Here is a 17,912-nt window from a genome sequence, read left to right as displayed (position 1 = left end):
ACATGCATCTCCATTAAGGATGGTCACCTCAGCACTTCACTGTACCGCAAGCCCAGGGATAACCTCACAATGCTCCACTTCTCCAGCTTCCACCCTAAACACGTTAAAGAAGCCATCCCCAAGGACAAACCCTCCGTATACACAGGATCTGCTCAGATGAGGAGGATTGCAACAGTCACCTCCAAACGCTGAAAGATGCCCTCATAAGAACATGATTTGGCACTTGACTCATCAATCGACAGTTCCGACGTGCTACAGCAAAAAACCGCACCGACCTCCTCAGAAGACAAACATGGGACACGGCAGATAGAGTACCCTTCTTCGTCCAGTACTTCCCCGGAGCGGAGAAGCTACGACACCTTCTTCGGAGCCTCCAACATGTCATTGATGAAGACAAACATCTCGCTAAAGCCATCCCCACACCCCGACTCTTGCCTTCAAACAACCGGATGACCTCAAGCAGACCATTGTCTGCAGCAAACTATCCAGCCTTCAGGAGAACAGTGACCATGACACCACACAACTCTGCCACAGCAATCCCTGCAAGATGTGCCAGATCATTGACACAGATGCCATTATCACACGTGAGAACACCATCCACCAGGTACACAGTACATACTCTTGCAACTCATCCAACGTTGTCTACCTGATACACTGCAGGAAAAGATGTCCCGAGGCTTTGTACATTGGGGAGACCATGCAGGCGCTACAGCAACGGATGAATGAACACCGCTCAATAATCATCAGGCAAGATTGTTCTCTTCCTGTTGGGGAACACTTCAATGGTCACGGGCATTTGGCCTCTGATCTTTGGGTAAGTGTTCTTCAAGGCTGCCTCATGACACACGACAACACAGAGTCGCTGAGCAGAGACTGATAGCCAAGTTCCGCACACATGAGGACGGCCTCAACCAGGATTTTGGGTTCATGTCATACTATCTGTAACCCCCATGACTTGCCTGGGCTTGCAAAATCCCACTAACTGTCCTGGCTGGAGACAATATACATCTCTTTAACCTATGCTTAACCCTCTCTCCACTCACATTGTCTGAACCTTTAAGACTTGATTACCTGTAAAGACTCGCATTCCAACCATTATTTTGTAAATTGAGTTTGTGTCTTTATATGCTGTTTGTGAACAGAACTCCCATTTACCTGACAAAGGAGCAGCGCTCCAAAAGCTAGTGGCTTTTGCTACCAAGTAAACCTGTTGGACTTTATCCTGGTGTTGTGAGACTTCTTACTACATAGAAAAAGGGGACATGAGATGAGACAAGCGATGGAGATGGGACTGGCAAAGAGTAGAAGAAAAGGAAGGCCAAAGATCAAATGGAAAGATGGGTCGACAAGAGACTTATACATAACTGAATTGGAAGAAGAATAGATGACAGACGGGGAAGATGGAAAAGGGAAATAAACCAAAATTGTGGTGACCAAGTGAAATGGGAAAAACTGAAAGATGGTGATTCACTCAAGTATGGCACTGCTAGTCATTTCCATAAATACGCTGATGTATTTAGGGCCATGCTCATATTGTCCAATATCCAACTGTGTGATAGTGTAAATTGGGTAAAGGGAGTAGTGATAATATTCAAATGCCGTCTACACACTTATTTAATGGTTTTCATGGCAAACTGAAGAAACACCATCCAAGATGAGATCAGTTAGCAATTGTAAGCTGTTTCATTTCAGAGAATGAACACATAGATTGACAACATGATCAGCTTCAATTAGCTCATTCAGTAAAACTGCTCTTCATGTAATAAAAAAGAGAATCATGCTGCATGCTTCTTCATCTCAGGGAGGTGCTCTTACACAAATTAAAATACCCAATTCTCTACCTACGTATTACATCTGTGACCCCTGTCAAACCTCTCTCAGATTTCTACATAAAGGTGTGACTGACTGTGCAGGCTTTGCTGGATGTATTTGATTACTGTGCCCCTAGTTCCTTGTTATGTGTAATAGAGAAACAGAAATAAAAAGGAAATGACTTATGCAGATACACTCAACTGCATTCTTTCAACCTCCTGATTTCTGGGCTCTTGTGATCTTGCTGGCCCTATCAGGCCAGCAAAATTAGCCCCGCATCCGGGAAAGGCACAAGGCTAATTCAAGTATTAATGACATGCTTAGCTTTGGTGTGGGTCAAAATGTGGCAGATGAGTTTAATGTGGATAAATGTAGGTTATCAATTTTGGTTGGAAAAATGGAAAGACAACTTATCTAAATGGAGACACATTTTGAGGTGGTTCGGTGCAGAGAGTTCTAAGTGTCCTTGTGCATGAATCACAGAAAACTACGATGCAGGTAATTGAGGATTTTCACTAACTTCATTACAGTGTGAATGTAAGCCTACCTGTGACTAATAAATAAACTGTAACTTAAAGAAATTTTGGCATTTATAGCTAAAGGAATAGAGTATAAAAAGGAAGAGTTGCTGAAACTATACGTGGCATTAGTGAGGTCACACCTGAAGTATCGTGCATAGTTTTGGTATAGTGTGTAGAGGCATTCGAGGCAGTTTAGCGGAGGTTCAGTAGATTGATTCCAGAGATGAGAGATTTATCTTATGAAGACAGAGTTTAGGCCTATACGCTCTAGAGTTCAGAAGAATGAGAGGGCATCTAATTGAAGTAGATATGATAAAAGATATTGACAAAGTAAACATAGAACAGATGATTTCTCTTGTGGGGCAATCTAAAACTAAAAGTCATAGTTTTCAGATAAGAGGTAACAGCTTTAAACAGAGATGAGGAGAAACTACTACTCTCAAAAGGTTGTGAATCTGTGGAATTCACTAATCCCAGAGTATGGTGGATGCTGGGACATTGAGTAACTTTGAGGAGATCAATGAATTTTTAATTAGTAATGGGTTGAAGGATTTTGGAGAACGGGAAGGAAAGAAGAGTTGAGACCAAGATGAGATCAGCTATGATCACATTGAATAACAGAGCAGGCTATCGAAGGGTTGAAATGCCTACTGTTGCTCCCAGTTCTTACATTCTAAGTGCAGTAGTGATGCATAGACATTGGAAAATTGAACATGTAGGAATGCACGCCTCTTAAAAAAAAGGAACTCATCCAATTTTCCTTGTATTGATTTAAAATTAACCAAATTGTATTCACTGCACTCAAAAAGTCGAGGTTGTCTGTGTGCAAAGCCAGAAAGAACTTCCTTGCACAGCTAACCTTAATGCTTTCTCAATAAATTAACTGCTGATTACCTAGGGCCCGCCAAATCAAGCAGAACAATAGAGTGAAGCAAACAAAGGCCCAGTTCCATTCATGGGTGTCTGTGATTGTTGCTACACCAAGGAAGATGAATATGAGAGTTTCACTGACGCTGCTCCACATCTTCAAAAAATACTTAATAGTAGTGCTGGACTTCATAGAGACATTTTCTTCCACATAATGCTTCATGCTTATCGAACAGGCTATCAATCTGAAGAGGAGATATTTTATATCAGCACATTTTTAAATAAAGACAAATAGGCATCAACTTTGGAGACTACTTCATAGAAGAAACAAGGTTGGCATTTCTTCTGTTCTTAAACCCAGGGATTCAGTAAATAAAAGCATCATTTCACATTGCACAAAACCATGAAAGGATTATACACTACTTTCTGCTGAGGTAGCTAATCTCAGACTAGGGTGCAGTCAATGAAATATGAAATAGAACAGGAAAGAAAACTCTATGGACTTTATTCATTAAATTTAATTATTAAGGGCTATTTATCTTAATCCAAAATAAAAGTAATTTAGTTTATTACAAAAACCCCTCTTTCTTTTCTCATTTGAATTTTCTTTCATCAGCACCTCTCTACAGATGTTAACCCTCGTGAAGGAATAGTGTCTTGTTGCTTCACTCAAGTGGACATTCTAAAGTGGGCTAATGCAACAGGCACCAATTAGACAGGACATAAAAACAGAGTCCAGTCATATAATAACTATAGCAACCATTCCCCAAGTATCCTGGATTTTAAATCATACAGAAGATATTTATTTTCCAAAAAAGTGAAAGTCAAGGTCCCCTGGTTGTTGTCTCATTCCTTCCACCAGCCTTTCTAAGACTGATCCGTCCATATAGATGCATATACAAATGAAAGCATAGAGTATATACAAGCACACTCACATACCCCCTCCACAAGTTACTCAGTGCCTCTGTTCTAAAATTCTCATGTTAATTTTCAAATCCATGCATGATTTCACCCCTTCTAGTCTTTGTGATCTAGCCCAACAACCTGTAGATATCTATACTCTTCCAATCTAGCCACAAGCACCCCCAGATTTTCATCATCCCACCACTGACAGCAGTGTGTTCAGAGCTCTGGAATTCCCTCTCTCAACCTCTGCTTCCTCCTTATACCCAACTTTCATCCAAGCTTTTGCTCATGTGCCATACTTCCTTGTAGCTCAGTCTCGAATTGTTTGGTAATGGTCCAATGAAGCGCCTTGGGGCATTTTATTATAGCAAAGGCACAAAATAACTAACATAAGCCAAGGCAAACAAGGAGTAAAAACAGACCCAAGACTCAAAGTAAAAAAGCGTTTCTTTAAATAGATAAATATTTGATTATATGGCCTTTATTTGCTGTATTTTAAAAACTCCCAGAATTGTCTTCTGGAGTTAATAATTTGAGACTAAAATTCTAAGGCTGCTAAGACCTTTTATTTGAGCATTTTTCCCCACTGGTATCCCTCATCAGTGCATAAAATCCAGGTTGAATTTTCACTGCAGATAAGAGGAAACACCTACCTTAAGGGGTTCCATGGTATTTTGTAGACATAAAGAGAAGTGCTCCCTGGTGTTCTGAGCAATATTTACACTTCATTCAACATAACTAACAGAGATTATCTGCTCGTGATCAAACTGCCTCTCAGAGAGGCAGTTTGAAAATGCGCACAGAATGGTTGCCAGGTTTCCCATTTTACAATGGGGATTGCACCACCAAAGAGCTTCTTTGGTATAAAGTGTTGTGGAATGCCTTGAAGAAAGGTATATAAATGCAGGCCTCTTTCTGATTCCATCAGTATATTATCTTTTAAATTTCAAAACAACAAACTTCTCTTGAAATGGCAACCGATATTTTCTTCTCTGCTGATACTCCACAAAACATTTTCTGTTTTTGTTTCAGATAGCCAACATTTGTCATTTTTAAATCTCCTATTTGTGACTGTTATGCATAATCTGTGTTACACATCAAAAGAAGTACGACACAAGGGCCACATTTAATCTTACAGAACTCATTGGGCCAGCCACAGTTACAAGACTGAGTGCAGTTTGAGGTATGATCAACACAAAAGGAGCCTTAATATACTAGACAGCTGGAAAGAGGGACATGGGTCTGGATAAGCAGGATGATACACAGAACTGAACTGATAACTCACGGGCAGAGAAAGAACAGTTAGCGCTATGTCAGTTATCACCTTTGAAGAAAATCTGTTGAATCAGCACGAGAGAACATTGACTCAGACGTCAAAATGATTAGTGGAACAATAATGTCTGCAGTGCTGCAAACATCATTGGGTCAAGCTTGGATAGCATACACTTGAGTTTGACTTAGCAAGGCACAGAGAAATTCCCACCGAGGTTTTGGAAGTTTTACATGTGGTTTGCTAATACCTGGAAGTTTTTAAAAAATTGTTAATTCTTAATGTAAAGCCCACATTGGAAAACTCTTGCACAATTTGAGGAGGCAGCGGAAGTAATAGCTTTATTGTTCTTTGCTCTTGCTCTAAATCATAAGCTAATGTGCTGTAGAGAAAGCAATGTAACTTTGCAGTATTTCACCACCAGGGGATCTCATTGCTTCTTCATCTTCCAAATACATACGTGAAAAAAATATTGTTAATAGGTTTGTGAAGTGTTGATTTGCTCATACAAATATCAAAATTTTCCATTAAAAATACTCGATAAAGGAAATATTTAACACATTAATTTATCTCAACAAGGCTTACAATTTTTAATGCAGGCGTATCAGCCTGATGAAACTACCACCACAGGATCACGTGTATTCGGAAAATCAGAAGAACCATAAGCAGAGCAAAATGATTTCGCAACCAATGGATCAGATCAGAGCGCTACAGTCCAGTCATGTCTAGTGATGAATTGAAATGGACAACTGAACAACTAACCATGATTTTTACACTCCAGTAAAAGTATGGGACTTGAACACAGAATATTGACGGTTATCACCAGCAGACTTTAAAAATGATAATTACATCTTCTCTCAGCCATTCTTCCTCACCTTCTACACCACAGAAATTAAATTGTCGGTAATCCAGTATGGGAGGTGGGGGAATTTGTTTGCGGTTTTTAATCTGATGTCAGAGATAAGCACAGGCTTCATTTTTGCAAATAGCATTTCTGAGAAGTTTGAAGCTATGGAGATCTCAAATTAACAGTCCAAAGGAAATCTTTGCAATAATTAACCGAACGGACTTCTTTCCAAAACCACAATCTGTGAAAGCATGACTAACAGGAAGCTTCAACCGTTTTACTTTCAATTAACATTACTAATCATCTAGTTCGAACGGTAAGCATCAACACCAAATATGAGCGGGTGAATTAAAAAGACAAATCACTGAGTTTGAGTCATAGATTTCATTATTTAGCACCTATATTTTAAATGAATTGCGAATGCTTTCCACAAAACAAAAAATATGATCAACAATATTAGTGGACAATGCTCATGTAGGTACATGATGTTCATTTTTCCATGACTTTGACAGAGGTGTATGAATCGGTGAATGACTATGTCAAAATAATAAGGCAAATACTTTATAATAATGGTAAAGTCACTATAGTCCCAGATGGCCGTAGGTTGCTCACCATCATCCAATAAAATCATGCCTAATCTGATAGGAGCCTTATCAGCTCTTTGTCTGCCCTGCTACAATCCTTAACTCTATGTCAATCAAAAATCTGCCTGACCCTGCCCCATGCATGTGCATGCAATGACCCCGCCCCATGTGTGTGTATATGCAATGACTCCACCCCGTATGTGATCATATACAATGACCTCGCCCCATACATGTGCATATGCAATGACCCCATCCCTTGCGTGTGCATATGCAATGACCCTGCCCCATGTATGCACATATACAATGACCCTGCCCCGCACGTGTGCATATGCAATGACCTTGCCCCGTACATGCGCATATACAATGACCCCTGCCCTGTGTGCGCGCATATGCAATAACTCTGCCCCTTGTATGCGCATATGCGATGACCCCTCCCCATATGTGCGCATGTGCAACGACCCCGCCCCATGCATGCACATGGTGTTGTGGTGGCGGTGTTGTGGATGGTCTGGAAGGATGTCAGAAGTTGCAGCAGGACATAAATAGGATGCAGGACTGGGTGGAGAAGTGGCAGATGGACTTCAACGCAGATAAATGTGTAGTCGTCCATTTTGGCAGGACCAATGGGATGAACGAGTACACTATCAAGGACAGGAGTCTTAGTAGTGTTGAAGAGCAGAAGGATCTAGGGGTCCGGGTCCACAGGACTCTTAAATCGGCCTCGCAGGTGGAGGATGTGGTCAAGAAGGCGTATGGTGTACTGGCCTTCATTAATCGAGGGATTGAGTTTAGGAATCGGGAGGTAATGCTGCAACTTTATAAGACCCTTGTCAGGCCTCACTTGGAGTACTGTGCGCAGTTCTGGTTGCCTCACTATAGGAAGGACGTAGAAGCTATTGAAAGGGTACAGAGGAGATTTACAAGAATGTTGCCTGGACTGGGAGGCATGCCTTATGAAGTTAGGTTGAGGGAGCTGGGACTCTTCTCCCTGGAGAGACGAAGGTTGAGAAGCGACCTGATAGAAGTTTATAAAATGTTGAGAGGAATAGATAGGGTGGATTCTCAGAGGCTATTTCCCCGGGTTGAAATGGTCGCTTCGAGAGGACACAGACTTAAGGTGCGGGGAGGCAAGTACAAAAGTGATGTTAGGGGTAAGTTTTTCACTCAGAGGGTGGTGAGTGAATGGAATCGGCTGCCATCAGTGGTGGTGGAGGCGAACTCGCTGGGGTCTTTTAAAAGACTTCTGGATGAGTATATGGGATTTAATGGGATTGGGGGTTATAGATAGGTCTATGGATTGGTAGGTGTTGATGTGATCAGCACAACTCGTGGGCCGAAGAGCCTGTTTGTGCTGTAGTGTTCTATGTTCTATGTTCTATATGCAATGACCCCCACCCTGTGTATGCACATATGCAATGTCTGCGCCCTGTGTGTGCGCATATGCAATGACTCCAGCCCATGCGTGCGCATATGTAATGACCCCACCCCATGCATGCGCATATGCAATGACCCCACCCCATGCATGCACATATGCAATGACCCCACCCCATGCATGCACATATGCAATGACCCCACCCCATGCATGCACATATGCAATGACCCCACCCCATGCATGCACATATGCAATGACCCCACCCCATGCATGCGCATATGCAATGATCCCCACCCTGTGCACATATTCAATGACCCCCTACTGGGTACATATTCAATGACCCGTGCCCCATGTACATATCCAATAACCCCTGCCCCATGCGTGTGCATATGCAATGACCCCTGCCTCGTGTGCATATTCAACAGCCCCCACCCCATGCACATATTCAATGACCCCCACCACGCTGCTTTCTGTGGAAGAGAATTCGAAAGACTAATGACCCTCTGAGAGAATAAATTCTTCATTTTCATCTTAAATGGGAAGAACCTTTACTTACTGTGAACCTTTACTGTGCCTAGAGTTCTGGACTTCCCCAGGAGAGGAAACATCTTCTCAATCTCTATGTTTCAATAAGGCCACCGCTCATTCTCCAGGACTTCAATGAGTATTGGCTCAATTTTTCCTCATAAGATGTCCCAGAATCAGCCTAGTGAACCTTCTGTGAACGACTTCCAGGCAGGTATATCCTTCCTTAAATAAGGAGACCAAAATGGTCCATAGTATGACAAGTGCAGTCTCACCAATGTCCTCTACAGTTGTACCAAAATCTTCCTAATTTTATACTCCATCCTCCTTCAACATTCCATTTGCCTTCCTACATAAGAACAAAAGAAACAGGAGCAGGAGTAGGCCATCTAGCCCCTCGAGCCTGCCCCGCCATTCAATAAGATCATGGCTGATCTGATAGTCATTCAGTTCCACTTACCTGCCTGCTCCCCATAACCCTTAATTCCCTTATTGATCAGAAATCTATCTACCTGTGACTTAAACACATTTAATGAGGGAACCTCCACTGCTTAATTGTGCAGAGAATTCCAAAGATTCACTACCGTCTGAGAGAAGAAGTTGTTCTAAATTGACTCCCCTTATCTTGAGGCTGTGCCCTATACTTCTTGTTTCCTTTCTAAGTGGATATAATCTCTCTGCCTCTACCCTATCTAGCCCCTTCATTATCTTATATGTCTCTATAAGATCCTCCCTCAGCCTTCTAAACTCCAACGAGTACAGGCCCAATTTACTCAATCTCTCCTCGTAAGCTAATCCCTCATCTCCGGTATCAACCAGGTGAACCTTCTCTGCACTCCCTCCAAGGCCAAAATATCCTTTCGCAAATAAGGGGACCAAAATTGTACACAGTACTCTAGTTGCAGCCTCACCAGTACCCTGTACAATTGCAGCAAGACCTGCTTTTATATTCTATCCCCCTCGTGATAAAGGTCAACATTTCATCCGCCTTCTTGATCACCTGCTGCACCTGCAAACTGGGTTTTTGCAATTCATGCACAAGGACCCCCAAGTCCCTCTGCACAGTAGCATGTTGTAATTTTTCACCATTTAAATAATAGTCCATCTTACTATTATTCCTTCCAAAGTGGATAACCTCACACTTGCCAACGTTATACTCCATCTGCCAGATCCTCGCCCACTCACTTAGCCTATCCAAATCTCTCTGCAGACTTTCCGTGTCCTCCACGCAATTCACTTTCCCACTCATCTTTGTGTCATCAGCAAACTTTGTTACCCTACACTCGGCCCCCTCCTCCAGATTGTCTATGTATATGGTAAACAGTTGAGGCCCCAGCACCGATCCCTGCGGCATGCCACTAGTCACCAACTGTCAACCGGAAAAGCACCCATTTGTTCCAACTCTCTGCTTCCTGTTAGATAGCCAATCCTCTATCCATGCTAACACTTTACCCCCAACTCCATGTACCTTAATCTTTTGCAGCAATCTTTTGTGAGGCACCTTATTGAACGCCTTCTGGAAATCTAAAAACACCATATCCACTGGTTCCCCCCTGTCAACCACACTCCTTACATCTTCATAAAACTCCAGTAAATTCGTCAAACACAACTTTCCCTTCATGAATCCATGCTGCGTCTGCTTGATCAAACCATTTTTTTCCAGGTGTCCTGCTATTTCTTCTTTAATGATGGATTCCAGCATTTCCAACTATGGACGTTAAGCTAACCAGCCTGTAGTTACCCGCCTTTTGTCTATTTCCCTTTTTAAACAGTGGCATCACATTAGCTGTTTTCCAATCAGCTGGCACCTCCCCACAGTCCAGCGAATTTTGATAAATTACAACTAACGTATCTGTTATTACTTCTGCTATTTCTTTCAGTACCCTGGGATGCATTCCATCCGGGCCTAGGGACTTGTCTACTTTTAGTCCCATTCGCCTACCAAGCACTACCTCTTTAGTAATAGTAATCATTTTAAGGTCCTCACCCCCTATAGTCCCACAACCGTCAATTTTCAGTAAGCCATTTATGTTCTCTACCGTGAAGACCGACACAAAAAACTTGTTTAAGGCCTCGGCATTTCCTCGTTTCCTATTATTAAATCCCCCTTCTCATCTTCTAAGGGTCTAACATTTACTTTAGCCCCTCTTTTTCTTTTTATATATTTGTAAAACTTTCACTATCAGTTTTTATATTTTGTGCTAGTTTAGTTTCATAATCTATCTTTCCTTTCCTTATTGCTTTTTTAGTAGTTCTTTGTTTTTTTTAAAGCTTTCCCAATCTTCTAATTCACCACTAGTTTTGGCTACTCTGTACGCATCGGTTTTTAATTTAATACTCTCCTTTATTTCCTTAGTTATCCACAGCTGGTTATCCCTTTTCTTACATTCCTTCTTTATCACTGGAATATATTTTTGCTGAGTACTGAGAAAAATCTCCTTAAAATTCCTCCACTGTTCCTCAGCTGTCCTACCAAACAGTCTGTGCTCCCAGTCTACGTTAGCCAATTCCACCCTCATCCTATCATACTCCCCTCTGTTCAAGCAGAGGACACTGGTTTGGGACCCTACTTTCTCACCCTCCATCTGTATTAGAAATTCAACCATACTGTGATCATTCATTCCAAGAGGATCCCTCACAAGAAGATCTTTAATTCTACCTGCCTCATTACACAGGACCAGATCTAAGATAACTCGCTCCCTCATAGGTTCTGTAACATACTGTTCCGACAGCATTCTAAGAACTCTTCCTCAAGTCCACCGTGCCTGACTTGAGTCAACCAATCAACATGCAGGTTAAAGTCCCCCATGATTATTGCCATTCCATTTTTACATGCATCCATTATTTGTTTGTTTATAGCCCGCCCCACCTCAAAGTTACTATTTGGGGGCCTATAGACCACGCCCACCAGTGACTTTCTCCCCTTACTACTCCTTATCTCCACCCACATCGATTCCACATTTTGCTCCTTAGAGCCTATATCGTCTCTCACTACCGCCCTGATGTTATCATTAATTAACAGAGCTACCCCGCCTCCTTTTCCTTCCCATCTATCCTTCCAAAATGTCGAGACCCCTGGATATTCAGTTCCCAGTCCTGGTCACCCTGCAGCCACGTTTCTGTAACAGCCACTAGATCATACCCATTTGTACTGATTTGTGCCATCAACTCATTCTCTTTGTTTCGAATGCTACGTGCATTCAGGTAAAGTGCCTTTATGCTGGCCTTTATCTGGACCCAATTTGTTAGTGCAATTTTCTCCACTCTTCATTTAGTTTAACACTGGCCCCTAAAATAGACAGCCTAAACAGTGACACACGTGCTCCAAAAATGAAAATGGAAATTACGTTTTGGACTCAAGCCAACTCCTGTGCTAAAGCTTGACACACATTTTGATGCTAGAATGACTTATTTCTGCCACGGCCAGCAGAAAGAACTCAGCCTTCAAAATATTGTACAGGAGAATGTACTTGCTTGAGGTAACACTAAGATGATTTCAGTTCCCTGGGGGTGGCAGTGCTGCTACCTGTGCAGCTCACTAAACATTCTGCATTGATCTTCAACGAAGTAAGCTGCATGTATGAGGATGGGGGAAAGCTAGCCATCCATCTGCCTTTGGGGGATAGATGATGCAAGGCTCATTGCACCAAACAGAAGCCCAAATCCATTTTTCTATGGTTTTAAAACCTGGGAGTTTTCTCATCCCATACCCACTTCACAATTCACACAACACTCCAATCATAATGCTGTACAATTAACTTCTACCATCTGGAGGCATTCTGCTTTTACAAAAAGTATTCAACAAGAGTTGCTCATTGTGAAAGAAGTTGATTTCATGAAGTCAACACTCCGTTAGACTGACTGCCAAGAGTGGTGATAGAATAGGATCCAATCCCACCTTGAAGAACAAATCCCACTGGTTTTTGGATGAAGATTAGGAAACCTCATTGTCTGAGAAATCACAGCCCAAAACCCACATCATTCCATGACAGGGTTCAGCTCATTGGTGCTTGAACACGTGATGCTAAAATATTTTGAAATTATTTTACTCAACTTTAAAGCTTCAAAATATGCAAAGTTTCAGCAATTATCGAGCAACTATTTTGAATTTCAATGCAGAGATACAATCTTCAAGGGTGGATAGTTCAGAATCAAAGCAAGCTGGCCTGGCTGATGCAGGTTTTTTAGAGCACTGCAGAATTAATAACGGCATATACTTTCATTATAAAAATACAGGATGGGAAGTTAAGCTGTTTTGGAACATTACCATCTTGCCACAAATTTGACCTACATGTAGGAAGTAGCGCTCTCAATTATTTTCACGTATCATTACTCACCCCTAGCTACTGACTCCATCTTTTCCCTCGCGACTGTCTGAGAATAAACCTGACTGTTGACAACCTTGGTGTCATAGTTGTCTGAGAAAAGCTTAAAGTTTTAAAATTTATTTATTATTTTCACATGTAAGGCTTAATTAACACTGCAATGAAGTTACTGTGAAATTCCCTTGTTGCCACTTTCCAGCAGCTGTTTGGGTCAATGCACCTAACCAGCACATCTTTCAGACTGTGGGAGGAAACCGGACCACCCGGAGGAAACCCACACAGTCGAGGGGAGAATGTGCAGACTCCGCACAGACAGTCAGTTACCCAAGCTGGGAATCGAATCCGGGTCCTTGGCACTGTGAGGCAGCAGTGCTAACCACTGTGCCACTGTGTCACATATTTAAGCCATGACTCGTACTGCCTATTTCTACCTCTGCAATGTTGCCCAGCTGCTGCCCTGCCTCAACTGATCTGCCGTAGAACCTCTGGATTGGATTATTCCAGTGCACTCCTGGCTGGGTTCTCATATTCTACCCTCTGTAAAGTGGAGGTAGTCCAAAACTCTTCTGCTGCTCATGTTTTGACTTTCACCAGATATTGTTTCCCTATCATCTCACAGAGCTCACAGCTCTACACAAGTCCATAACCACACTTTGAAATTCCTCCAGAATCTCAGCCTTTCCTATGTCTCCAACTTCATAATGATCTGCAATGTCTGCATTCATGTAATTCTGGTTTCTTGAGCATCCTAGATATTAATAGCTCTACCATTGCTGGCCATGTCTTCACATTTGTTCAGTTTCAAGATCTGGAATTCCCTCCATACACTTCTGCCTTTCCATCCCACTATCTTCTTTTACAACACTTAAAGCCTACTGCTTTGACCAAGCTTATGGTCATCCGACCTAATATCCCCTCCATAAGTGGCTCAATGTTATAATGTTCTTGTGAAATGCCTTTGGAGCTTTATTTTGCAAAAAGCACTACTTAGTGAGAAGGTCAGTTCAGCTTAGCCAAAGTGCATAGTCCTGGCCCCCACCAGGTGTCTGCTAGGCACAGCACACCAGAGGGAGTACTTATGCAGCAGGCCTGTCCCTGCCAGGAGAAAACAACAGGTCTAAGTATCCTTTTTGTTGTTTCTGGAACTAAGCATTCCTTGGTTTCAGAGCATTCCCTGGAATCAAAGAAAAATCTGCTCTCATATCTGCAGGAATGCAACAGCTTCCCAGCCATTAACTCTAGCTACACTTCCCGCTGCCTCGACAAAGCAGCCAGCATAATTAAGGACCCCACACACCTAAGACATTCTCTCTTCCACCTTCCGTCGGGTAAAGGATACAAAAGTCTGAGGTCACGTACCAATCGACTCAAGAACAACTTCTTCCCTGCTGCTGTCAGACTTTTGAATGGATTTACCTCGCATTAAGTTGATCCTTCTCTACACTCTAGCTATGACTGTAACACTACATTCTGCACTCTCTCCTTTCCTTGTCTATGAACAGTATGCTTTGTCTGTGTAGCACGCAAGATACAATACTTTTCGCTATATGCTAATACATGTGACAATAATAAATCAAATCAAAACTTACAATGCAATAATCTTGCTGCAAGACAGCAGGAGGATAAATGCAATAGTAAGGAAATGCTTCATGACAGTGCTTTCATTATTTTATCAATTTAGTAAAGTGCACAGATATTTCAAAAATGCACATATAAAGCAAAAGTACCCTAGACTAGTGCTTTCTTCCTCTAAATATCAAAAGGGTGTCGATTCAATGATCTGCCGCCCAGATTTCATCAAGAGGACATTACTTGGAAAACAAACTGATCTTCAATATGCTCAGTAGATGAATTATAGAATACTCACGACATGATGCCTGACAGTCGAAACATTTCTGCTGTCAGGTAGCAGAGATAACTGTACAGGAAGACAAACAATGGCTCAATAATACGAATATTCTGAGTGAAGCGAGTGGTGAAAGCTGCAACAAATCCATAAATAATCCCCACTATTATTCCACCAACGCCCACCACAATAAACTGGCCAATTCCAGCAAAGATATCCACAGTTTGAATCGAGTGCATCTGGCAGAGGGACTTGAATAAGTGGTACAGAGCCTAAAAGGGACAAAAGAAAAACAGGTTGATAAATCCGACAGTTTAATTGGACGACTGGACTGTTTTAAAGATGGGGAAATAGAATTTACACTAGATGGGAAATCTTGAAAACTAGGGTCAATCCAAACAATGTTAAACATTAAAAGATTTTGGGGCAGCCACAGTGGCACAGTGGTTAGCACTGCTGTCTCACAGTGCCAGGGACTTGGGTTCAATTCCTGGCTTGGGTCACTGTCTGTGTGGCGTTTGCACATTCTCCCAGTGTCTGTGTGGGTTTCCTTCAGGTGCTCTGGTTTCCTCCCACAGTCCAAAGATGTGCAGGTTAGGTCCATTGGCCATGTTAAATTCTCCCTCGGTGTACCCAAAGAGGTGCCAGAATGTGGCGATAAGGGGATTTTCACAGTGACTTCATTACAGTGTGAATGTAAGGCTAATATATAAACTTTTATTTTAATACCTTTAAATATTTTGAATTTGCAGATTGGAAAAAAAAAATCATACGTAGAATCAATGAGATTAAATTGGATCACATAGCGGTGGACTAATAATCAGTAAGGATAGACAACAACATGTCCTCCATGATCATCCTCAACACCGGTGCCCCACAAGGCTGTCTTCTCATGCGGTATCATACTATACTCCTTATACACCTATAACTGTGTGGTCAAATTCTCCTCCAATTCGATTTTCAAGTTTCTGACATAGTGGGTCAGATCTCAAACAATGACGAGATAGAGTACAGGAATGAGATAGAGAATCTGGTGAACTGGGGCAGCGACAATAAGCTCTCCCTCAATGTCAACAAAATGAAGCAGATTGTCATCGACTTCAGGAAGTGCAAAGGACAACATGCCCCTGTCCACATCAACGTGGATGAAGTAGAAAGGGTTGAGAGCTTCAAGTTTTTAGGTGTCCAGATCACCAACAACCTGTCCTGGATGTCCCCATGCTGCCCCTTTCTCAGAAGACTAAAGAAATTTGACATGTCAGCTATGACTCTCACCACCTTTTACAGATGCACCATAGAAAGCATTCTTTCTGGTTATATCACAGCTTGGTACGGCTCCTAACCTGCCCAAGACCACAAGGAACTACAAAAGGTTGTGAATATAGCACAATCCATCACGCAAACCAGCCTCCCATCTATTGACTCTGTCTACACTTCCTGCTGCATTGGCAAAGCAGCCAGCATAATTCAGGACCCCACACACTTCAGGTATTCTCTTTTCCACCTTCTTCCATCAGGAAAAAGATACAAAAGTCTGAGGTCACGTACTAACGAATTAAGAACAGCTTCTTCCCTGCTGCTGTCAAACTTTTGAATGGACTTACCTTGCATTAAGTTGATCTTTCTCTACACACTAGCTATGACTGTAATACTACATTCTGCACTCTCTCATTTCCTTCTCTATGAACAGTATGTTTTGTCTGCAGGGTGCACAAGAAACAATACTTTTTTCTGTATACTAATACATGTGACAATAATAAATCAAATCAAATCCAGAAACTCAGGATAATGGTCTGGAGACTTGGGCTCAAATCCCACCATGGCAAATGCTGAAATTTATGAAACCATAGCCAATGGTTGCAACAACCATCTACTTCAGGAAAAGAAATCTGCCATCCTCACCTGGTCTGGCCTACATGTGACTTCAGACCCACAGCAATGTGGTTGACTTTTAAAATGCCCTCAGGGATGGGCAACAAATGCTGGCCCATGAATGAATCTTTTAAAAATCCCTCGCTCCTCCACCTCACACTTAACTGTATTGCATTCCAGCTACCATGTTCCTATCCATTCCACCAGCCAACGTCTTCTTGAAGTTGATTACTTTCTTCCTCATTTGTTTACTGCATTTCCATTTTTTGTGTCACCTGAAAGTTTTGAAATTGTACCCTGTATCTTCAAGGTACAAATGTATATCAACAAAAGCAGTGGTCTTGGTATCCAAACCTTAGGATTGCCATTGTAAACATCCCTTGGGTCTGAAAACCAGCAACTCACCTCAACTCTCGCTTTCTATTTTTTTGTAACCCAAGCTGCCACTACCACTTTTATTCCATGGGACATCTACAATTCTTCCCTACTCTGGCACCAACAGTGGAGGATTAGAAGATTATGGCCAACACTTCCACAATCTCTACCTTTATGTCCCTCAACAAATCTCATTTGGACTGAGTAATTTTTCTACTTTTAGTACTGCCAGCCCTTTTTGTGCCTTCATCTATCTTTACCTCATCTGATACAGATCAACCATAGGTTTGGCAAAATCTTTGGTAAACACAGGTACAATGTTCTTACTTTGTACCTCAAACATGCCTTCTGCCACCACCACTAATGACGCCTAATCCTATGTCAAACCAATTCTCTATTAATATATCCATAGGATCTTTGGACCCGTTTACTACAGCTGCTGATCTATTCTCTCACTGTCTCTTTGTCCCTCTTAGCACTTATCTTCTGCACTTTGTTTGCGCAGTAAAATTCTCCATTGTACATTGTATAAAGCTAACGTCTGCTATATGTACCTTTTTCTGCTCCATTCTATTCTCTAACTCCTTTGTCATTCAAAAAGCTCCAACTTTGGTTGTCTTCTGTTGGAAATGTACCTATGTTATGTACACACACACTGCCATCTAGACCCATTGCTCCATTTCATTGGTCTGCAACATTTTGTCTCCAATTGATCAGGGCCTCATTGATTAAATCAGATAAATCTGCTCCTCCACCACCTTCCCACTTTTTGGTGACCTAAGCAGCTCAT

General features: G+C 41.9%; 1 protein-coding gene across 1 annotated transcript in view; it reads right to left on the bottom strand.

Annotated features, from left to right (window-relative positions):
- Positions 1 to 17,912, bottom strand: part of slc9a2 (solute carrier family 9 member 2) — a 74,501-nt gene that overhangs the window by 24,329 nt on the left and 32,260 nt on the right. Inside the window, exons 3-4 of the mRNA XM_080197154.1 lie at positions 14,897 to 15,147; positions 3,228 to 3,445 (exon numbers count right to left, since the gene is read on the bottom strand). Coding sequence (XP_080053280.1) covers positions 3,228 to 3,445; positions 14,897 to 15,147 — 469 coding nt within the window. The remainder of the gene's footprint in view (positions 1 to 3,227; positions 3,446 to 14,896; positions 15,148 to 17,912) is intronic.

The sequence above is a fragment of the Carcharhinus amblyrhynchos genome, chromosome 10 (assembly GCF_965287045.1).
Source record: "Carcharhinus amblyrhynchos chromosome 10, sCarAmb.v2.hapA, whole genome shotgun sequence".
In the NCBI taxonomy this organism is placed as follows: domain Eukaryota; kingdom Metazoa; phylum Chordata; class Chondrichthyes; order Carcharhiniformes; family Carcharhinidae; genus Carcharhinus; species Carcharhinus amblyrhynchos.
The sequence above is the reverse complement of the archived record's forward strand: the minus strand, read 5'-3'. Positions and strand labels throughout refer to the sequence as shown.